The sequence below is a fragment of the Parus major genome, chromosome 24, assembly GCF_001522545.3.
Source record: "Parus major isolate Abel chromosome 24, Parus_major1.1, whole genome shotgun sequence".
Lineage (NCBI taxonomy): Eukaryota > Metazoa > Chordata > Aves > Passeriformes > Paridae > Parus > Parus major.
The window spans coordinates 3,254,699-3,276,870 of NC_031792.1; the positions used below are offsets into that span (position 1 = coordinate 3,254,699).

At 52.9% G+C, this 22,172-nt stretch overlaps 2 protein-coding genes across 7 annotated transcripts in view; one reads left to right on the forward strand and one right to left on the reverse strand.

Moving 5' to 3' along the window:
- Nucleotides 1-11,079, forward strand: part of GRAMD1B (GRAM domain containing 1B) — a 91,424-nt gene extending 80,345 nt beyond the window's left edge. For 5 of the 6 annotated variants that reach the window (XM_015649730.3, XM_015649727.3, XM_015649733.3 and 2 more), the window contains 6 exons: nucleotides 277-480; nucleotides 643-733; nucleotides 2,797-2,808; nucleotides 3,132-3,239; nucleotides 4,218-4,335; nucleotides 4,967-11,079. In XM_015649730.3, the coding sequence (XP_015505216.1) occupies nucleotides 277-480; nucleotides 643-733; nucleotides 2,797-2,808; nucleotides 3,132-3,239; nucleotides 4,218-4,335; nucleotides 4,967-5,056 (623 nt within the window). In that variant the 3' untranslated portion in view covers nucleotides 5,057-11,079. The remainder of the gene's footprint in view (nucleotides 1-276; nucleotides 481-642; nucleotides 734-2,796; nucleotides 2,809-3,131; nucleotides 3,240-4,217; nucleotides 4,336-4,966) is intronic. The other variant, XM_015649729.3, reaches the window with a different exon arrangement.
- Nucleotides 11,080-11,306: 227 nt separating this feature from the next.
- SCN3B (sodium voltage-gated channel beta subunit 3) lies at nucleotides 11,307-18,627 on the reverse strand. Its single transcript, XM_015649735.3, has 6 exons — nucleotides 18,309-18,627; nucleotides 16,741-16,904; nucleotides 15,367-15,592; nucleotides 14,365-14,503; nucleotides 13,774-13,870; nucleotides 11,307-13,315 (listed from the first exon to the last, which is right to left on the reverse strand). Exons 1-5 carry the CDS (start codon nucleotides 18,361-18,363, stop codon nucleotides 13,807-13,809), a joined length of 648 nt encoding a protein of 215 aa, XP_015505221.1. The 5' UTR covers nucleotides 18,364-18,627; the 3' UTR covers nucleotides 11,307-13,315; nucleotides 13,774-13,806.
- Nucleotides 18,628-22,172: the final 3,545 nt, after the last annotated feature.

Genomic DNA, 22,172 nt, shown 5'->3' on the forward strand with positions numbered 1-22,172 from the left:
TTTGCTGCCCCCAACTCCCTTTTGTTTCCATCTCTGGGGCCTGAGGCAGTGAGGTGTCCTTGATTGCCAGGCCTGGAGAGGAATTGTTGTGTCTGCCCAAAGTGGGGAAGCAGCAGCTCCCAGTGTGTGTGGAGTTTGGAGTTCCACACTGAGGAATGGCAGGATTACAAATGGGTGAGAAATAGAAAAGCTGAAATCCTAAAGCATCACAGCAGAGGGGTTAAACCTCTCTCCCTCTTCAAAACCACCTCTTAACACTCCCCCTTGGTGCTGCAGAGAGCGAGCTGACCAAAACAGAGAGCACGTACCTGGCTGAGGTGCACAGACAATCCCCCAAAGAGAAGGTGAGCAAGCAATCCACGGTGCGCCGGCGGAAACGCGCCCACGCCCACCTGCGGGTGCCACACCTGGAGGAGGTGCTCAGCCCCGTCACCACCCCCACGGATGAGGAGGTTGCCCATCGAATCAAGCACGTGGCAGGTGAGCAGCTGCAAACCCCACAGCCTTGAGGGGACAAACAGGGGCTTTGTCACAGAGGGGCTGTGGTGTGTCAGAGGTGTTTGGGTGAGGTGGAGGTAGGGGGGAAAGGATTGGGGCTTGCCTTTCCCTGTTTCCCATCCCAAATTCACCCCATCTCCTCAGGTTCCACTCAGACACGGCACATCCCTGAGGAGAGCCCCAGTGGCTTCCACCTGCAGAGTGTCTCCAAGCTGCTCCTTGTCATCAGCTTTGTGTAAGTGATGACTTTTTCTGCTTTCCTTCCTAGTCAGCATTGAACACCTTTGGTTTATCTGTGTTCCTGCAGTTCTGTGCTCCCTTCTCTCCTCTCCTCGTGGTTTTGCCCTTGTTTTAGCCAAAAATGGGCTTTGCAGATCTGTTCTGGGAGTCCTAAAGGCAGGTCTGGGACCTGTTTGGGACCTGTCTGGGACAGGGACAATCAGGACTGAGGCAGCTGTGCAAGGAGAGAGGAGTCAATACCTACAAGAGGAGGAATCCAACAAGTAGAATCATTTTATCTTTCATTTTTTTACTTCAAGGATGCACTTTACAGATTTTTAGTGACACACAGAAAAACTGTGTGTGTGTTTGGGGGGTGTAATTTAAAACAGGTGATTTAACTGCTGACACACGAGCTGCTATCACGGACAGTGACTGTGCAAAGCTCTCTGGGCTACCACAGCAGGGCTCAGTGTCTGTGAGGATTCTGTCACATCTTCCCTCTGGTCTTGAAAGACTTTTCCACATCTGGTCCTGGGCAGTGATTTTGATGAGAGGTACAGCCAGAAAGCAGCTGGACCCTTCAGAGATGATTTCTGCACAATCAGTAAAGAAACACCTGAGATTGGTGTGATTTCAGCAGCACAAACTGTTTGGTTTCAGGTTCTTTCCTGCCACACCTTTCAGGATCAGTGGGCTTGGGCTGGGATGTGCTCTCCAAGTGAGCTGGGAATGAGCCTCTCATGTCCCTGTGGCTCATTTTAATACCTGAACCCACTGTTTTTACTGTTCCTCTGCCCTTGGGCTGACAGCAGGCGTCATTTAGTGCTGGGCTGTGGAGCAGAACAGGCTAAAACAGTGACCCAGGCTTTTCTGACTTGGGCCCAGCTTTTCCTTAAGCTGCACCTGGCTGTTAGAGAGGTGGGGAGGAGCTGGGGTTTCAGGACTGAAATTACAGCTCCAGCTGAGCTCCTTTTGTGTTTCCTGGTGCCAGAGGGGGCACAGAAGCAGAGGTTTGCAGCAGCACCCAGCCAGTGACAAATGAGGTGCAGTAAGGTACTGTCACGATGAGAACGTAGCACAAAGGTACCAAAGCTTTGTTCCAAGGTCTCCTGAGAGCTTCACTTGGGTCACAGAACCCTCTGTGATGTTTCCAGATTATTCCTCTGGCCAGTTGCCATCCGCCTGACTGAACTGGCCATAGTGGGCCATTCTTCCAGCCAAATAACTGCACTATTCAGAGCCAGGCACCAGCCTGGTGTTTTGGAATCTCTTAGTGGGGAGGAGCAGAAATGCCCCTGTGTGGTGAGGGGTGAGAGTGATGCCTGGAGAGGCTCCTGGAGCAGGGGCTGGCCAGAGTTAAAGGAATAAAGCAGGGATTTATTAAAAGCCCTTCCAAGGATCACCTTGGGCACTGCAAGAGCCCGGCCCTGGCTCCACCCAAGATGGGCCCCGGCTCAGGAGTTTCACACTTGGATCAGTTCTGCTCCATTTCCATCTCGGGGTGAATTGTGCAATTGCAGCTGCAGGTGATGCAGTCCCATCCTCCCAGATTGCTCTCCTCAATTCCCTGCTGCTTGTGCTTTTTGGGGCTGGAGCTGCAGCGCTGCCCTTGCTTGTGGGGCTGGGGAAGGATTGTTGTGTGTGCCTGAGCTGGGAGGAGAACTCGCTGACACTTTGTGTGGAGTTCAGAGTTAGGTACCAGTGCAGAGCCTGCAAAACGGGAAAGCTAAAACTGAAGGCATCAAGAGGAGCTGGGCAGGGCATGGCTGGGGTGTGTTCCCAGTGCCAGGGGTGGGAATGGGGAAGGCTGGATGTGAACTCTGTGTGTGTGTGTCAGACAGAGCCTGCATGGCCACCTGCCATCCCCAGGAGCTCAGCTGTGCTGAGAGAACTTCACCAGCAGTGCAGGCACATGGATCCCTGTCTGTCCTTCCTGCCTCTCTTCCCTCTGCTCCTTTCTTCCTGCCCCCTCTACCTCCTGCAGTGTCTGAGCCTCCTCCTCCTCTCAGCCCAGTTTGTGTCAGTCCGTTTCTAACCTGCAGCTGCTCCGTCTTTTCTCTTCCCTGCTCCCATTAGGATCTGTTTCAGGTACTGTCTCTCTCTTTTTTTACCTCTTTACTCTCCCATTTCCCTCCCTTTCTCTGCATTCAGCGCATCCACTCACCCAGCCTGTTCTGTCTGAGCTGTCACCCCTGTCTGTCTGTCTGTCTGTCTGTCAGTCTGTCCTCCTGGCTCACACATTTCCTCCACGAGGTGAAGTTTTGGTTGCTCACTCCGATTAAATCCCCACTCACAGCATGGACTGGGCCTCAGACACCTTCCTGAAGGCCTGGCTGTTGTCCCAGGTGTTCCTGGCGAGCAGTGGGCTGTGAAATGCTCCTACACTGGCTCTTTTCCTGCTTCCTTTGCAGTCTGGTGCTGCTGGTCATTCTCAACATGATGCTGTTCTACAAGCTCTGGATGTTGGAGTACACCACGCAGACGCTGACGGCATGGCAGGGCCTGAGGCTGCAGGAGAGGTACAGCCACACCTGCCAGGGCTCTCCTCCTTTCTCCTGGATGTCAGAGGCTTTCCCGTCACACCAGAGCTCTGGGCTCTCACTTTGCTGTAAAACAGGTGGAGCTGAGGGGCTCTGTGCATTTCCCCTGCAGCTGCAGAGTTAAGGCTGCAGAGGATGCTCTGTGAATAAATAAATGTTCAGCGATTTTGGGCTGAGGTGGTCCCTTCCCCTCCTTGGATGGCCAAACTTCCCTCTCTATGGGAACAGCCCCTTAGAATGATCCCTTTGTACTCACAGGAGAATTTGGGCTGTTAGGTTTGTGTTTTGAAAGGTGTGGCTCCAGATATCAGCAGCATGTCCTGCCTGAATGGTCTCTGGTCTATTTTTAGAGGCTGAAAACATCCTTCATCCACTTTTCTGAAGTGTTTTTGTCCCTTTTGGGTCCCCTTTTTGGAGTCCCAGTTGCTCCCTTGCTACACTGGGTTTAACTTCAAGCATTCATAGCCATGTGCTACCACTGTATTAGAGTTTTTTTCCTCCGTTTGTGTCATTTCTCCTCATTAGGAAAGGGAATTACCTTCCCTGTACCAGCCCTGCTGCTTCCCCATGGATAGATACTTTAAATGATTATAAATACTTGAGGTGATTTTATCTGTCTCTGGTGCTTATTTAGATTACTACAATAACATTGAAGTACAGAACTTACATCCTGTTTGCACAGTGTGATGTGCAAGCACTGGAATTATGTGGGTGGCTCCACATGGGTAATTTTTATGTTGCAGCCACAGGTGCTGTGGAAGCATCTGAATTCATCCAAGCCCCTGGAATGCTCCCATCTGTCCTGATTCCACTCCCCTCACTTCTGTTTTGGGGGTTTAAATGGGGCTGAAGGGAAAGGCTTGGAAAAAAGAGCCAGTGCAGCTGTTCCTCACAATAAAGAGAGATCTCTGTACAAAGGATGGCGTTTTATGACTCTTGCCTGTGTTTTTCTGGCAGGTTACCCCAGTCTCAGACAGAATGGGCCCAGTTGCTGGAGTCCCAGCAGAAGTACCACGACTCAGAGCTGCAGAAATGGCGCGAGATCATCAAATCCTCGGTGATGCTTCTGGACCAGGTGAGCCTGCACAGCTCCAGGCAGGGCTGTGACCAGGGTGTCACTGTCCTGCTCCCATCCTTCAGCATCTCCTGCCTCCACCACGGCCCCTCAGCTGTGCCAGCTCCTTTAGATCATCCCCTGCACGTGGTGGCACCACAGGGGCTGTCACAGGGTGCCACGGCTGCTCTCTGCCATCAGAGGGGTCCAGGCACACCAAGGAGAGAACCTTACAGGGCTAAAAATCTTACATTGGCACATTTGGTATCTAATCTCTGTCATCCCAGCTTGGGGAGCAAACTGGTTTTGGCTGAACCCTGGATTTGCTGCAGCTTTCAGGGAGGAGGGGGACACGCTCTCGTAGCACAAAGCCAGGAATTTCAGGGTGTGCTCCCTAAAAAGCACAAAAGAGCTGCTGAGAGCACAGTCCAGAAATGAGAGTTGCTTCCCCATAAGTCCCTAAATGTGAGCTCCCTAAGGAGAGAGAACTCCCTGTGCTCTGCTCACCCCTTTTTCCTTGGTTCCATTCGCACATCCCAGCCCTGACTCCCAAAACCACAACGATGCCATCAACATTTCACAGGGAAAAAGGAAACCCCCAAGTTCTCCCCTCTAGGGCAGCACCACAGTGGAGAAATCTCTTGTCTTTCAGATGAAGGATTCACTAATAAATCTCCAGAATGGCATCGGCTCCCGGGACTTTGGGTCAGATCCAGAGGAGAAACGGAAACGTTTCCATTAACAGGCAGGAATGCAGGAGGCCAGAGGACGGTGTGCAATATGTGTAAATAGGATATATAAATATATATATAAATATATATATATATATATACAGATATAAATATATATATTATATACAGATTTTAAGAGAAAAAAAAAAAGCAAAAAAAAAAAAAGCCTAAAGAGGGGAAGGAGTGACCTCCAACACTGGCTGAACTGGAGCGTCCCTGGGAGCGTGGGGGTGTGTGTGGGAGGGCTGTGCTCTCCCAGCACTGAGGTGTGCTTAGGGCCGTGCCCAGCTCTGCTCCCTGGGCCCCTGCACGGCTCCTCTGTAATATTCCTGTCTGTCTGTCTGTCTGTCTGTTCTGTTTTTGTTGTCTCAAAGGGAAGCATCGGTGTGAGTGTCCCCCCTGCCCGTGCCCGTGCCCTCCCTGCGCATGGAGGTCCCTGGGTGGCTCTGTTTATCTCTCCAAGGGGACACTGTCACCTCCCTTACCTTGCTGGCTTCAGGGGGTTTGGCAGTCGCAGTCAGTCCCTTGCAGAACCGCTCTGGAGAGGAGGGGGAGTTGCTGTGGGTCTGTGGAGGGCAGATCCCCCTGCAGGCCCCTCCTGGGAGCAGAAATTTGCTGTCAGGGCGGCCAGGCTGGCTCAGAGAGCAAAGCACAGAGTGTGACCGAGCTGCAATCCCTCCCACAAACCCCGATTTGCTGCCTCCTGTCCTGGCTGCTGCAGACAGAGCGAGGGCAGTGTGTGGGAGGGGGAGAGCCACACCTGTGACAGTGTCCCCTTTACCTGTTCTCTGCTTTCCCTGTGCTTGGGCCCCTGCCCCTGAGCCATCCCTGCGGGTCTGCATCGCTGCTGGAGTCACCGCGGTGGGAGGACCCAAATTTAAACAGAGAACCAAAATTAGGATTGATTTGCAGCCGCTCCCACTACCCAGCTCAGCAAATCTCTTCTCCTGTTTGTTCACCCAGGCCTTGTCTTGTAAAATCTGTGGGAAAACGGGGGAGAAACAGCAGCTTCCTTTCCTTGCCTGGGGTAGATTTACATAATTGGATCTCTGCAGCAGCAGCCATCACTGTGGGTATTTACATGACTGCATCTCTAGAGCAACCAGGCTTCCAAAAATCCAGGAGAGGTCAGGAAGGGTGACAGGAGCAAGGGGGGAAAGGGAGAAGGGCCCTTCAGAGGGTGGCAGGACAGAGCTGTCAGGCACCTGAGGGGTGTCTCCCACCATCTCTAGTGTGATGTGAGCCTGGATTGGAAGAGGGTTTAGTGCAGCCAGGTGGCAGAGCTGCACTAAAAAAAGGCCAGTGTGCATTTTCAGTTCTTCTGGGGGATGATTCCAGGCTCCATGAGCAGCCAGATGAGGAAGAGGAGCAGCTTGGCTGTGCTGTGCAATGCACAAACTCCACAGGGACTGCTGGGGATGCAGGCTGCTTCTTGAAGTGTTTGATAAATGCTTTGGCCTCTTCCCCAGCCTGGTAGATGAGGGGAATGTGGGTCCCACTTTGTCCAACACTGGGATTTTTCCACCTTCTGGCTGGCAGGAGGGAGGCAGCTGCACATTCCCAGTTTGGAAATTGAAATGGAAATGGAAATGGAAATGGTGCAGTTGTAGCTCCTCCATTGCCCCCAGGATGAATAATTTGTCTCTCGCCATTCTGTAGCACAGAATATCCTCAGTACAGTCTGAGGAAAACCTCAAGGTCCCACTTTCCAAGCAGGGAAGGGCAGTGGATGCAGGAATAACCTGCTGCTTTCTCCCAGCCTGCATGACCAAGTGCTAAACACATGCCCCACACGTCTGCAGGAGCATGGATGAAGCCAGGCTATCAAAAGGACATTTCAGACTGTGAAAGCAAAGGTCCAGTTGGGGAAAAACAGAGAGTAATGTGTATTTATGACTATTTATTTAATTTAATGCTGCTGACTACTGTACTGCTCCCTGACTTTTTTCCAGGGAGGCTGCTGAAATGGCTGCTGTACCATGAAATTGAGGTGCTAGGGCCTGGGAAAGGCTTTCTGTGGCTCATTTTCTCCACTGTGACTTGCCAAACTGTCCCAGAGTCCCTTTTCCCCTCTTAGTTAGTCCCACAATTACTAAGCACACAAAATTCCCCTGCTGCTGGAATTTCCCTCTTCCAGAATTTTATTTCAAGCACCAGTCAGGAGGACACAGAGGAAGCCCTGGGATTCACCCTGCCCATGGCAGGAAAGAGAAAGAACTGACTGTGCCTGGAATGTGGGGTCTCCTGGAGACAGAGAAATCAGAGAGGGTGACAGATAAATGCTCTGTACTTGTTGCTCACCAATATCACATTCTCTCTGTTGGGGAGGCAAGGAACCCTTTTTCTCATCCTGAATCCTTTCTCCTGTGCAGATTTCCAGCTTCAGGCTCCCTCAGGCTGGGCCCCAGAGACAGAACTGCACAAGCTCTGTTAAATCCATGTCAGGCCAGGCAGCTGTAGCAATCTCAGCACTAATATTTGTTGAGATATTTCTCTAATAATTTATCCTACCTGTCCAGTATTTGTCCTCCCTGCACATTAAGGTGGGTTTTTAACCTGTTTGACACCATCACTGACACTCAGCAGTGTGAAATCCTGAGAGCCTGGTGCTGCAGTGTCCTTCACACCCAGGGAGGTTTCTCTTTAGGGTTTTGGTTTTTTCTAGTTATTTCCTTTTCCCACTTGGCAGCCAGTCTGGCTTGGAGCTGGATAGGATTCACAATCTTTTTTTTTTGCCTCTTAGTCTCACAGTAGTAATAAAAAGGGGAAAAACAATGTCTTAAGGCACTAAGGGTGAGGGTTTAAACAAAAACTTGGAGTGTTTTCACTTCCTCTGGAGAGCTGGGATAGAAATCAGCTGCCCCTGACCAGTCCCAGCTGACAGACTAATTCCTTCCAGAGACAATTTTGGATTACATTTCCTGGAAGGATCAGTGACACTTTCTAGGAGTGAGAGGCCTGAGTAATGTTTCAGAGGGTGGTGCTTCCCTCAGCACTCACAGCCAAGCCTGGCTTCCACCATCAGGGTTTTCCTTCTCCCCTTGCTCACCTGGGCCAGAAATTCCCCTGGGTTCTTTCCACAGCAGGTGCATTTTCCCTCCCAGTCTGAGCCTTCCACCTGCACATCTGCTGGGGTTTTATTTGCAGGATCTGAACAAACACAAAAAAACAGGGAATTTCTTATTTTATTTTTTTTTTAAAGGCATTTCTCCAGCCAAGCATGCAGAGGTAATGCCAGCTTGTAGCTTAATTCCTGCCAAGGAAAATGCTTCCTGATGGGAGGAGAGGGAGCAGGAGGCTCTGATCCACCAGTTTGTGACATCCTCACTGATCTTAGCTTGGCACAGCCTCACCTCTGATAAACACACACCTTCCAGGGCTTATCTTAGAGCAGTTCTGGCAGCTGGCATGAGGGGATTCGAGTCCTGCTGTGCAACCAGGCATTCCCAGGGTGGATACCAGAGGTTTCTACAGCAGCAGCTGCCTGGAAAGTCTCTGAAGGACCAAAAACCAGCTTATTGCAGGTGGTGAGCTGCCCAAGGCAGGGGCACTGCTGGGCCTGCACATTCCAGACAGTAAATATGGGAAAATAAAAGACAGAAAGGCACTTGCAGTGGGAAGGAGTTGGCTGTGGGTTAACAGGATAATGAGCTTTTTGGGTGCTCTGCACTTCAGGCACTCTCCAGTCAGAAAACTGTGCTATTAACTCATACTAACTGATACTGACTGCTGTCTAAAGCCTTCCTGGCTCCCTCAAGTCCTTTGGGAGAAGAGAAGGAAGGCTCATGACTTTGATCTCCCCTGAGCTGCCTGCTCTGCTGTGACAGAGGCTGCATTTACACCTCTGGCTGCTGTCCCTGCCTGCTGGCTGACACCTGACCCTGCCTGGATGCTTCTGACCTTAGAAGCAGAAACCTTAGGGACAGGAAACATCTCTAGTGGGATGTGAGCCTGGATTGGAAGAGGAAAGGTTTCAAAGCACAAGGCTTTGCTGGATTTGGAGCCCTGAGGGCACAAAACTGCCTCTGAAATAACAGGGCATATGTTGGGAGATCTCCTCTAGGAATGCTGGTCCTGGAATGCTAATCCATGTCCCTGTCAGACAGGTCCAGCTCACCTGGGTGTAGGTAAGGACAGACTTTTCAGCCTCCTTGGCTCCTCAGCACTGTCCTGGTAGCCACATAGGAGCTTTTTCTTACTTTTGTGCAAGAAGGTAGAAGTTGTTTTCTTTTTTCCAGAGAGTGGCTGGAAACACTTTTCTTCTGGGTACTTGAGACCTTTTGGATTTGCTCTGCTGTGCTGCAGCAGCTGCTCTTCCCCCACGAGCACAGAAACAAACTCCTGATTTACAGCTGGAACTGTCTGGTTCCACATTACACAGAAAATCAGTCTCAAAATCACTGTTTGAAGCAGCAGTGCCTGGCCCAGGGGAGGCAGCTCTGTCCTGTCTGCCCAGGCAGCTGCTGCCACCCCCAGCTCTTGACAGATCCGTGCTTTCTGCAGCTCCTGCTCAGCTCCCAGGGGCTCCCACGGGGGCTGTGCCAGGCTGCCACGGTCCATGGCACAGCCCCCTGGGCTCTGGCTCCGTCTCTTCAGTCTCAGCACCACTTCCAACACCTGGCAGGGGCTCGCTTCAAGCACAGCTCACAGCAGAGGCTCTGGAACCAAAGCCCCCGAGGGAAGTGGCTCACAGAGCACCTGTGTGGTTCCTGTGCTGGTGTTCCAGCCTGCTCTGATCTCTGTGCTTTGCAGTCTCTCCAGCACGAGTCTCTCTGTGCCATAAAACCTCTTTTTTTCTAGATGTGCACACTGGCCAAATAACCTCGTGTCTTGGGCGACTGCTGGCCAAGGCCATTCCCTGATCTAGGCAGACAGCATGGGCTTCTCTCAGCATGGATCCGTGGCATGCCATGCCCTCCTCCTCTCCCACACGTTTTGCAGTGCTTGCTATGGCTTTTCCCTGTCCCCCCCTCCCACCTCTGCTGCTGGACAATCATTACCTGTGTCATAGATGGTCTGACCTGGTGCTGTCCCTGCCTGCCTTCCCCTCCCGCAGTCTGTATGCTCTTCAAGTGAATGTGTTTTGGTTTATTTTTATTTTATTTGATTTTTTTTTCAGTAGGGAAAAGGACTTCCTTCTGCTGAAGGAATTATATTTGCACATGGCTCGGGGGGGTTCCTCCTCTGGCCGTTTCTGTTACCTCACTCATTTAGGCCAATTCCATTGCTAACGTTAAAGGCCACCTTCCCTGACCCAAACCCCGAGAGTAGGTAGGGAACAAACCCCGACGTGCAGCTCCGTGCTGACATCCCTGCTGGAATTAGGATTTGGGAGAGCAGCTGTTCCAGCTCCATCCAGCAGAGAGGTGGAGCCTGTGCCACGCCATCCCCATCCCCGCATTCCCAGCTCCCGGGAAATGGTCCTTGGAGAGCAGGGATGGAGGCACCCGCCTGGCTCCGGGCTGGACGCCGAGGGAGGGAAGAGCAGCAGAGCAGTGGCAGCGTCACAACCTCCCCCGAGCGGCCTGGCCTGGCCTGGCACCTCTGGGACATCTCCATTCCAGTGGGATCTCCTCTCCCACCGCGTGCTCCAGGGCTGGGGAAAGCTGGAGAAAGCTGCTGATCCCTGGGGCGTGTTCTCCCCACCCGGACCCTGCAGTCCCTGTGCACAGCTGGTGATGAACGAGGCTCTGCTCTCCTCGGCACAGGAGCTGGTCCTGCCACCACCACAGGCACAGGCTTCCCTCCTGGAATCCCCTCCAGAGCCCGGGAAGCAGGGGGCTGATGGCTGAGGTGACTCTGGGGTGGGTGGGGGAAGGATTTTGTGCTTGTTTTAGGAGTTGTCCCGACTGTCAGAAACTTTGCGCTGTGCGCAAAAAACACAAAAAAAAAAACCCCCAACCTGCGGTTAAAAAACGATACTGGAACGGACGTGCTGGAATGTAGGAATTGTACAGGCTCTGCAGCCAAACTCCCTGTAAGTAGTTAGTACCATGGAAGTACAGTATCAATTAAAAAATCTATCCAACAACCAGCGTGGCTCTTTGTTCTTTTTATTATCCTGCCTGTTCCGGAGTCTCCTCTCTCATTCCAAACACACACACACAGAGTCTTTGCCAGGACCATCTCTTCCAGGTCTTGAAAAATCACCAATTTTTAAATTATTATTCTTTTTTTTCCCCCTGTGAGATTCTTGAGCAGAACTTTGCACCCCGTTTCCTCCTGCTAGGAGCACCACGTGGCAATGGTCACCTCTGTCTGCAGGAACTGGAAAAGCAGATTTATCCAAAAAAAAAAATGAGGGTCTGCAGAAGATGCCTGTGGGATATGGGGAGGTGCAGGACAAGGGGACAGCCCTCCTTTGCCACCTGAGGTAGCTCTCAAGAAGTTCTTGGGTTCACTCCCTTTTTGATTTAACATCAGAGCGTTTCCATGGTTCACGGGGACTGAGCTGAAGTGGGAGAGAGGGGTCCTGAAACTCCCCCTGGGCTCAATGCTGTGGGCAGTGCTGGAAACTCCAGAGTTACAACCCAGTCCCTCTGTTGAGTTCAGGATTCTGCCAGGCAAACTGGGAAAAAGATGATATCCAGCTGAATCCAAAGAGGAGCTGCTTGGATATTCTTTTGGATATCAGGTTTTTGGGAACTGGTGCCCAGACTATTGAGTGTGCCTCATCTGGAATATGTGCTCCCCTTGCCAGGCTTGGCTCTGGATTTGGGAGCAATCCTACTACCAACACTGCCCTGGAGTAGTTTATACTAAAGTTGACACCCACTCTGCAAAAAGGGTTTTGAACAAGTGCCAGTTGGAAATCTGGCCTGGGCCCCACTTCCCAATGGGGTAATTTCTGTGATTTTAGCGAACAAGTAAAAAGCAGCAGAAGGAAGCAGAGGGGATTCCGTGGCTGGGGAGCATGCCTGGAGTCACGAGCACTTTGGGATTGTGTACAAGAATTTGTCAACTCTGGCAAAGCAGCACAGACTCCATTGCAGCAGGGATGTCCCAGCTCTGCCACACAACAAACACAAACCCTCCCCAGCTGGTTTTGCAGCACAATTCCACCCTGGCCAATGTTTCTGCCTTTTTCCCCCTCTTCTAATCCCAGCTCTGAGCTCAGCTGAACTCCTTGAAGGGTAGGAAACAATTTTTACTCTGCTTAACCCTCAGGAAAGGTAAGTTGAAAAGGAAAGATGGGATTTCCAGGGTGATTCCTGGGCAACAGAGGATCATTTGGTATGAATCCAGACTATTTAGACTGGTGATTAATTACCTCAAGAGAGAATTAGGATTAAGTGGGAAAAGTGGGTGTTTTCTGTCTATCCCTCTAGATGGTGCTGCTACAGCACCAGAGAACCATCACAGTTGTAAAACTGCAACCATTTTACTAAGCTGCCATCCTGTGAGGCCTTTGCATCCTCTTTATTTCCCCTGCCCGATGAGGCTGCCTTCCTTGCTGGGTTTCCCAGGAAAAGGTGGGTCCTGTACCTTGCTCTGCTGTGGCAGGACGTGGCTCTGCAGGTTCCTCCTCCCACTGTGTCCTCCAGGAGCAATCCTGCTGTGCCAGGCAGGTGGGAGGGGATGGGGATGGACACCGAGAGGGACACAGGGGATTCCTGTAGTTACATCATCCTGCTTCCCAAAGCAGGAATATTTCAGGGTCTGTATTCTCAATTCCCTCCGGAAGAAAGTGTGAACATGGCACAGAGACCTGTCCTTCCTACTGTACATTTCCAATTTTAGTGCATTACCCTACTCTCCTTGTGCATAGATAGCCTAAGATTCAGAGTGACTTCATTAACTAATTAAATTCTTCCTGTTTTAACACCAAGAAAACTGCTTGGGCCACAGAATGTGGTGGAATAACCCCCTAAGAGAGCCTTGTTCACAGTCCTGCAGCTCAGAGCAAGGTGCCATACATCCCCCTAACCTCTGCAGTGGAGAAGGAGCATATTTAGCAAATAAAGGTGGTGGTGAGAGCAGCTAAGAAGTGACAGGTAACATTTACAAAGCCATTGAGGTGATGATGGAAGTGAAACTCGGGAAGGAGCCGTGCTGCCCACACCCCTGTGCTGTTTGCTCAGCATGCTTCCACAGAAGAGTCCTTCAGCACGGGGCTGGCAGCTCAGATGGGGTCACAGGACCAAAGTCAAGGCTGTACAGAGTCCAAGGCAAATGGAAGAGAATTTACACTTCCCCGTGTTCCTCCCGACGGCGCAGAGCTCCCCCTCAAACCTGGCTGGCGTGGCATGGTCCTTCTGTCTTCAGAGCCCCTGCAAGGGAAACAATTCCTCTTGGAGCTCACAGGAGTGAGGATCACAACAGAGTTAGCGCAGGAACTGACGGGAGGTGAACGAGAGAGTAAAAGATCCAGATCTTAATCCTTAGATTTAGGTTAAACTCCTTCCTAGAACGTGTTTCCTTTGGAGATAGAGCCCTTCCAGTCCTCAGCTTGCCCCTGTGCAGGGGAAAGTGAACTCCAACTCCATAGCAATAGGTAAAGGAGGCATAAACATATACATAATACATAAATATACATATATATATTAATACATCCTGGCCTGTGTTGGTTTGGGGTTCAAGCAGTACAAGTACACCCCACACCTAAAGACAGCTGTATGGTTTGGGAAGCTCCAGAGGAGCACAGGCACGTTCCAGGAGTCTCCAGCCCCACCACAAGGAAGCTGAGGGGTGGACAGACACAGGGAGTGAGCACCTGTGCATGACCCACCTTGGTGCCGTTCACTCTGCTGCCTCCTCTGCGCTACTCCTCCACAGGCACAGCACAGTTCTCCTTGTTCTCCGATGGAATCGCGAGATAATCTGTCCTGTGGTTGGAGGGAAGGAGGAAAGCACACTGTGTAAAGCCCAGTTTGGGTAAACTCACCTCTGCTGAATGCCTGGGAGCATCTCTGAGGTAACAAATGTCACCTGTAGATGCTCAGAGTGGGAAACTCCTTGGCCTAGGCAGGAGCAAACACCGAGACTTCCCTGCTCTGAAACCCTACACACCCAGCCTTCCTATGTACAGAGTGCTCTAATCCCAGCCAAGTGTGTGGAAAGACGGGAATGGGCCAGGATGAAACCAGACCTTCCAGGAGAGCATCTCCACATGGTCCAGACCACCCACCCTGGAGCGCTGTTCACTCCTGACCTGCTGTGTGGTCACAATCTTGGTGCTCCTGGGCACTGCAAGGGCTTTGGGCAGAGCAAACACCGAGCAGCCCGTGCCATAGCAGAGTTCAGCCTCCCTGCAGTCAGCTCTGGGGCATGGGCAGAGCTCCTGCAGAACAGATCTCATCTCCAGGGGTTCCACACTTACGCGTTTTCCTGGGCAGCCTCCTCTGCCTTGGACACCTTCCTGTAGCAATAGACCATTTCAATCAGCAGCCACAGCGTGAGGAAGACCAGCAGAATATACATCATAATTTCTGAGATGACAGAGGTGAAGTCTTCTCCAGCTGTGAATAAAATGAAATATAAACCCCTGATCATTTCCATGCAGCTCCACGGACACTTCCCACCTTTGTGTCATCCTTCCTAACCTGCCAGAATCTCCGGGTGCCTTTAGGCTGTGAGGGGGCCAAAGAGAGGGACCTGCAACAGGCAGGGATGGCAGTGTGTGTGTCCAGCAGGCTCCAACACGCACAGCCCTGTCTGTGCCACCCCCACATCCTCACGGATTGCTCACCTAGCTCATCTCCACGCTCTGTTTCCCCCCGTGTCCCACTCACTGTGCCACCAGTGATTTGTAAAGGCTCAAAACACCGAGGAGAGAAAAGGGGGAGAAAAAAGGGCTGAGAGGTCCCGGCGCTCTCTGCTGAGAGCAGCAGGATCCCCGCTGGCCTGTGGGATTTCAGCACTGAACCCAGCAGCACCAAGAGGAACAGAAAGGCTCGGGAGCAGCACAAAGGGAAGAGGAGAAGGAGGAGGCTGGTATCAAAATGGAGAATGAATGGTTGTTCCAGGAGGGAGGGGGCGGCAGCAAGAAAGGCTGCGGCTCCCTGGGAAAGGCATTGCTGTAACATCCCGGAGCCGCCACGGGAGGAGCTGGAAACCTCTGCTGGCGCCTGCCCAGCTGTGCCCAGCTGTGCCCAGCTGTGCCCGGCTGTGCCCGGCTCACCCTGCCTTCCCACCCTCACACACAGCCAGCCCGAGCCTAAAAAGAGCCTCCAGCCATCAAACAAGGGGCAGGTTTTTCCTCCTGAGCCCTGTTTGTCACTGACAAACTCAGAGCCCTCTCCTGCAGTGACAAACTCTATCCTCAGGTGACAACACCCAGGGCCGGTGACAGCACAGAACAGCCTGGGGCAGCCACTCCTACCCTCCTCCACCACGGTGAGGTGGATCTTCCTGGAGCTCTGGAAGAGGGGCCGGTGGATCTCGAACTCGAACTCGCGGGTGATGTTGCAGGTGTAGATGCCCGAATCGTTGAGGGTCACGTTCTGCACGGTGATGGACACGTCCTGCATGTCTTTGCTCCCGTTCCACTGTATCCGCCCGCTGAAGCGGCTTGGAAATTCGTGGTTTGTTTTCCTGTACTCGTAGATCTGTGGGGAAGTGTAAAGGGTGAGCTGGTTAATCTCTGCCTGGGACAACACCACGGCACGAGGCAGGGACAGCATCCCCCTCCAGCTGCGCTCAGGGATGTTCTGAGCTCCCTTGGTAACAGCAGCTATTCATATTCCATCCTCCTTTGCCTCCGAGTATCAGGTGACTTTACAAAAGACAGGAAAATGAGTGATCAGGAATTCAGTATCTCCATCAGAGAGGGAGAAAAACTAAGGCACAGCAAAACACAGATGTGTGTGGACGCAAAAAATCAGCAATAGAACATAAAACTGGGATTCTTCGTGCCTAGCAGTGTACCTGTGAGGAAAGAACCACAGAATATCCACAGGGAAGAGAAACAGCCCTTTTTGGGAAGCCCTGGGATATTCAGCTGAGATGGAAGTGCTTCAGGACAAAAATGACATTCTGGCTGACCACAGTCCCCAGCATGACCCTGCCCACCCCAGCTCACTTTGGTTGGTGTTCTTTGGGTTGCCACTGGTGAATGGACCCCCCCAGGGCACTGGAAGTGAATTCCCATCTCGTTCCTTATCCTGATCCTTTTAGTTCTCACACAGAAGGAGAATATTTGCCATCCTGCCAGGCCCTGCTCAATCACAGCCACTGATTTAATGCCTCAGACTCAGATAAAACAGCTAGAAAGAAGGGTGCACTCAGCCTTTATTTTGTTCCTCACTTCACTTTTCTCTCTTGAATTCCAGCTGGCCCTCATCTGTCCAATTTCCATTTTGATTCACTCTGAGAATCAATTTTACCTTTTCCTGACAGGGATCCAAAGCAGCTCCCAGAGATCCTCCCAGCTGAGATAACACTGCTTTCTCTGAGGCAAAAAGAAATCCTGCCCTGCAGATCTGTTGGAGGCCAATTTCACCTCCAAAAGAACAGCTTTGGGACTCAGAACTGTTTTAGACAGGGTACCAAGTGTCAGTCATATCTGACATCCTTAGATACTGGGCTTGAGGTATTGAGGGAGTGGGACTGGAAATCAGCACTGATGAATTTACAACCCAAATGTTCAAACTCAACAACTGATTCCAGCTTTTCCTGCCAGGAGTTTGTGCTGTGCCCGGGTGTGGACATGGGATAAGCAAGGAAAGAAATGGACTTAGATCCCAGACATACATACAGGCTCATCCTTTCCCCCATCGGGCTTGTAGAACCACTCCACCACCGTGCTGGCCGTCACCTCTTCCCTCTTCATGCAGGAGATGCAGAGCAGCTTCATGTCCGTCCCTTGGACAGCCTCTGTCTCAGAGGGGACCTCCACACACACTGAGGAACAAAATCCAGCTGGGGAGAGGAGCAGCAGAGAAAGAAGTGTTAGGACAGAATTAGAGAAACATCAGTTATTCACATCTGGGCATTAATGTCCCCAGTGGAAAATGGTTTGATTTATCATTAGTGCTGCCTGAAAACAGATTAAGCCTCAAATGTCAAATTTTACCAAGCTTCCTTCTCCTGAGATATTAATAATTCATAATAATTAACAGAGGGTGATCACTTCACACAGATTCACCTCTCCAGCCTCTGCTTTGCCACAACTTTCATCTTTCCCTGGTAATTAATGCTACTTTAAAGGCATTGTTCATTCCCTCCCATGCGTGATGGGCATGCTCCTGTTAGAGCAGCAATTAGTCTGGGATGAGGGGAAGCCCAGAATTCCAGAGTGGAGGAACAGCTCTCTCTTTGTGCTAAGCTGGAAGGTCTGGATGCTTTAATTCAGCAAAATTGGGAGGGTCCAGCACCCTTCCTGTCCCTGGGCTCCACGGGCACTACTGGGAAGCAAGGGGAGTGAATTTGGCAGCAGGAGGAGTTATTGATTTCCCAGGTATTCCTCCTCAGAACGTTTCCAATCAGAGCTGTGCTAACGCTGGCAACTCTCAAATACTGCTCTTGCAAAGAGGACAGAAATCATGGCATGTGAAGCCACACGCTCGAGCAGAAAAGGATCTCTGACCAAATCCCTGCTGACATTTGTCCCCGGGCTACACAATCCCGGGCTCTGTCTGTCCAAGGCTGTCTCCAGAGCCCAGACGCTGACTTTGCTGGCTGCTCCCTCCTCCCCAGCCTCCGAGGCACCATTAACCCGCTCTCTCAAACAACATATTATCCCGGGACTATTCCTGGAACCAGCCTGGTTCCAATTCTCCCCTACTACCAGCTCCATGGACAGCAGCAGCTTTCAGGGAGAAATAAGGAAAAGCTCCTGGGTCCTGCTTTACTCTGAGAAACGAGATCTGTAGGCACAGGCAGGCACCCACACACAGGGCTGAAGGCACACGCGCATCGAATGTGGCAAAACCACCCAACCTCCTCTCGTGGCAGGAATCAAACTGCAGTTGCAATCGATTGATTAACTCCAGTTTACACGGAGTGCACGGGAAAGCGGCACTAAAACACCGCTTGATGGGCTGCACACCCTCCCCGAGGCAACTCGATGTTAAAATACGCTGCAAAGCCCGGACCAAGAGCAAACAGTAAGGGCCCGGCACACGCTTTGTGCTCGGCACCGCGGTGTTTTATCCGCTCGCATTCGCTCCCTCACACTCACACCAACTCCGCACGAGCGAAATCCCCTTCTCCCGACAACAAAAAACCAGGCGCGGAGGGAGCATCCTCCCTTTTCTCCGGCAGCATCCTGCCAGCGGCAAACCCCGGAGGCGCTGGGGCGGGAGAGGCAATGGCAGCACCTACCCCAGAGCAGCAGGGCGAGCGCGGCCGAGCAGAGCAGCCGCGGCAGCGCAGCCATTGTTCCAGGCGGGCCGGAGCTCGGGATCCTCGGCAGGATGGATTCCTGGACTCCTCTTCCCCTCTCGCCGTGCTCCCGGCGCAACAGGAGGAGCGGCCGCGGCGGGCGCGGTCCGGGGGCTGCGCTCGGCCGCGGGGGCGGCAGCACCACGGACAGAGCCTGAGCCTACACAGAGCCCGCACAGAGCCCGCACAGAGCCTTCACAACACAGCCCCAGCCTTCACAGCACAGCACAGCCCCAGCCCTCACAACACAGCCCCAGCCCGCACGGCACAGCCCCAGCCCCAGCCCGCACGGCTCCGCCGGCTCCGGGGCTCCGCGGGCGCGGCCGGCGCTGCGCAGGGCGCGGGCGGAGCGGAGCGGGAGCAGAGCTGGATGAACAGCAGCGCTGGATCAGCAGCAGCGTTGGATCAGCAGCAGAAGCAGCAGAAGCGACGGACAGCAGCGGTAGCGGTAGCGGCAGCAGCAGCAGCAGGTGCCCCGAGCCGGGAGCGGCTCCGCGGGGCGCGGCCGCGGCGCTTTTGTTGCGCGGGCTGCGGAGCGCAGAGCCCGGCGGGGAGGATGGCGAGGAGGATGGCGAGGAGGATGGCGAGGAGGATGGCGAGGAGGATGCCGAGGATGCTGGAGGAGCCCGGGCGGGGGGCACGGCCGGCACATGCGCGGCCGCCTCCCCCGGCCCCGGGCGCGCCGGGCTCCTCCCGGCTCAGCTCACGCAGCCCGGGGCTCCGGTGGTCCCGCGGGCAGCGCCCAGCTTGGCTGCAGACATCACACAGAGGATATCACATCATCACGGAGTGTTAAGGCTTTGGAATAGACCCTAAAGCTCGGCCAGTCCCACGCCCTGCCATGTGTGGGGACAACTCCCACCAAACCACATCCAACCTTGCAGCACGTCCAGGGCAGCCACGACCTCTCTGGACGCCCTGGAACCACCCTCACAGCAAAGCATTTCTTCCCAAAATCTGAATTTCCCCTCTTTCCATTTGCACCCCTCTCTCCTCGTCCTGTCTCTACGGATCAGCACCACAGATCAGCATCACTGTCCTGCCTCCAAAAAGAGCCAGGGGCGGGGGGGAACGGGGGAGTTATCCCTGCGGGGTCACACAAAGGCCCCTGCTGCTAATAAGTTTAATACTAACATTTGCACGGCTCTGAAGGTCACAGTGGGAAATACTGGGAAATCCTCTCGCCTCATGTTCCTGCCTGATTCCAGGGAATTTAATGCCAGCAGCAGGCTGGGCTTTCTCTCCTTGGATGGGGGCCATGTGCCCTGGAGGGCTCCTCCAGCTTTGAAGGTCACAGTGGACAGAGAGGGGGAAATGAAGCATTTGTTACATGTGCTCCTTTTAAAGCACCTGCAGCTCCACACACGGCACAATCTACTGGGTTAAACCCGAGCAGCCCCACCAGGGAATGACACAGGAGTGACTGGTAGTGCCAAAACTCAGCGTGCAGGTGGCCAGAGCCACCCAGAGATGTTTGCAGCCAGCAGAAAAATCAGCTTCAGCTGCACTGGGCTCTCAGCTGGGCACACACCGCTGGCAGTGGCCACTGCCACAGCTCTGTGGCCTCACAGGGGTGGACACAGGGACCCACACGAGAGATCAGGTCCCTGCACTGCTGGAGTGAAGCAGGCACAGAACAAAGCCAGAGCTTTTCCTAGACATCACCTAATTGTGTTTGTGTCAGCAGGCTGCATTCATCATCTGCCAGCGGCCACACACAGCAGCTGCCTGCACAACGCCCTGCACAGCTCCGGTGACTGCTCCGAGTCATTCCCAGCTAAGGACACCCTCCTGCTGCCTCCTGCCTCACTCTGCTGACTGCACAGCTCGCTCTGCCCTGCTCCAGCCCTCAGCTGGCTGGGATTCCCAAAACCTTCGCAGCCTGAATATCCCAGCAGGGACTGGTCAAAGCCATGCTCTGGCTGTCAGGTTGTCCTCACTGTCCCCTCTGCTCCCAGGCTTCCTTGGGTTCCTGTGCTCTCTTCCAAGAGAAAATAAACCTATTTAAGGTGCCTGCAGGTGTGAGCAGGGAGAACAAGAGCTTGCAGGTTGCTGATGCCAGAGCCACAATTCCAATTTCCCCTGTAGAAGTCATCCATCATGGATATGGAAATCTTAAAATCTGATTTTCCCCCCAGGAAGACAGAACAGCAAACGTGATACCCAGAGCTGCATGAAGGACACTGAGCCATCTCTTTTGTCCCATTGCCCCTTGTTATCATCACAACAGCACAAAGGGAAGGGCAGGTTAAGCCACAAGGATTTGCTCCTAACCCTTCTGGAACAATCCATCCCCTGCCCAGCAGATGAGTGATGGGGGTGGGTTTTTTACAGCCACAGGAGCTGCTGGACAACGTCCCTGGCTCTGTTGTTTGACAACCACCTGTTCCACAAAGCACCATGGAAATCAGAGCTATTCCCAGGCAGGCAGGTGCCCTGCCAGAACGCAGAGCAGGGATCAGCAGGGCTGCACTGTTTGTGCTGCTGCCGCTCTAATTACATCTATTACAGACAATCCAGCCAGGGATGAGACTCAGGGGCCAAGAGGATTAAGAGGAAGCAGCAGCTCTACCACACTGACTCAGTCAGAGTCACTGACTGACCCCCAGTCCATTCTGCTCCTCCCTGCTGCTCCCCAGGCAGAAACAGAAGCCTTTCTCTCCTCTAACCCAGGCACCCCAGAACCCACCTGCCAAACAATCCAAATTACAGTGGCAAACAAACATCCTGAAAAAGTAATGAGTTTTCCCTCAGAATCACTCACGTTCCAACCTCAATTCCTTCATTCCAGACCAGCGTCGTAGCTGCTATTTAAAGAAGGGAAATGGGGCCCTGAGGTGAAGGAAACCTCTGGAGAAACTGGCCTTGGATTTGGGTGGATTTTGAGATGGTCACACCCTCTTCCCCAGCTCTGGAGAAGTTGTTCCTTCACCTGTGATTCTTCACCTTGAGCCTGCCTTGTGTACCACAGACCCAAGTGGAATTTGGAATCCCCTGTAGTCCATCCAGTTTCTTAACCTGCCACAAGCTGTGCTGGGTTTTGTTTTCAGAGCAAACTTCTCTGGGCTTGCTCAGAGAGACTGAGGGAAAGGATAAGATCATTTCACTCTTGCTACAATCTGGGTTTAGCTGGGAACCACTCCAGCGTCACCCCGTGCCTGCAACAAACACCTCCCTGCCCTCTTCAGGAAAACTTGCAAATAACTGGGATGTCACACTGGGAGCCTGTTTCAGTTCTGGGGGATGGAGAGCAGAGATCCTTCCAACCCCATCCCACACCAGGATGATGCACAGGCTGCTCCTTCCTGCCCTGAGCCAGCCCTGGTGCCCCCAGTGAGGAGGCTGGAGGGCAGGGGTGGCCTTCAGGGCACCACAGAGGGCACTGGCACTCCAGGGGAAACGGGGAAGGGGATGCAATGTTGAAAGAAAGAGAAATCTTGACTGTTGAGAGAGAAATCTCTGCAAGAAGCAGCCCAACTTCTCATGCGGGGGTTGCTATGGCAACCCACCCAGTTAATGCTTCACAGGAGGAAAAAAAAGAAAAAAAAAAGGCAGAAAAGGCTGGCACTTGTGCACAGGCACAACAAGACGAGGAGATAAAAATAATTTCAGCACCCTGCCCCCACTAATCCCTCAGTGTCATGGTCCCTGAGGCTGGGACGGGGCACTGGGAACAGAGCCCTGCGTGTCTGGGCTCCCTGGCACGGCCACAGCAGCACACAGCAGCAGCTTCCTCTGCCATCCCCGGCACACCAGCCCGGCCCCTCCCGGCTGCCAGGGCCAGAGCCGAGCCACCATCATCAC

Excerpts from the sequence above, each read along its gene's own strand:
- SCN3B (XM_015649735.3), bottom strand. The coding sequence starts at position 18,363 with ATGGCTGCGCTGCCGCGGCTGCTCTGCTCGGCCGCGCTCGCCCTGCTG. Across the intron at positions 16,905-18,308 it reads GCTCGCCCTGCTGCTCTGGG|CTGGATTTTGTTCCTCAGTG; the intron begins GTAGGTGCTGCC and ends TCCTCTCCCCAG. Across the intron at positions 15,593-16,740 it reads ATGGGGGAAAGGATGAGCCT|ATCTACGAGTACAGGAAAAC; the intron begins GTATGTATGTCT and ends ACTTCCCCACAG.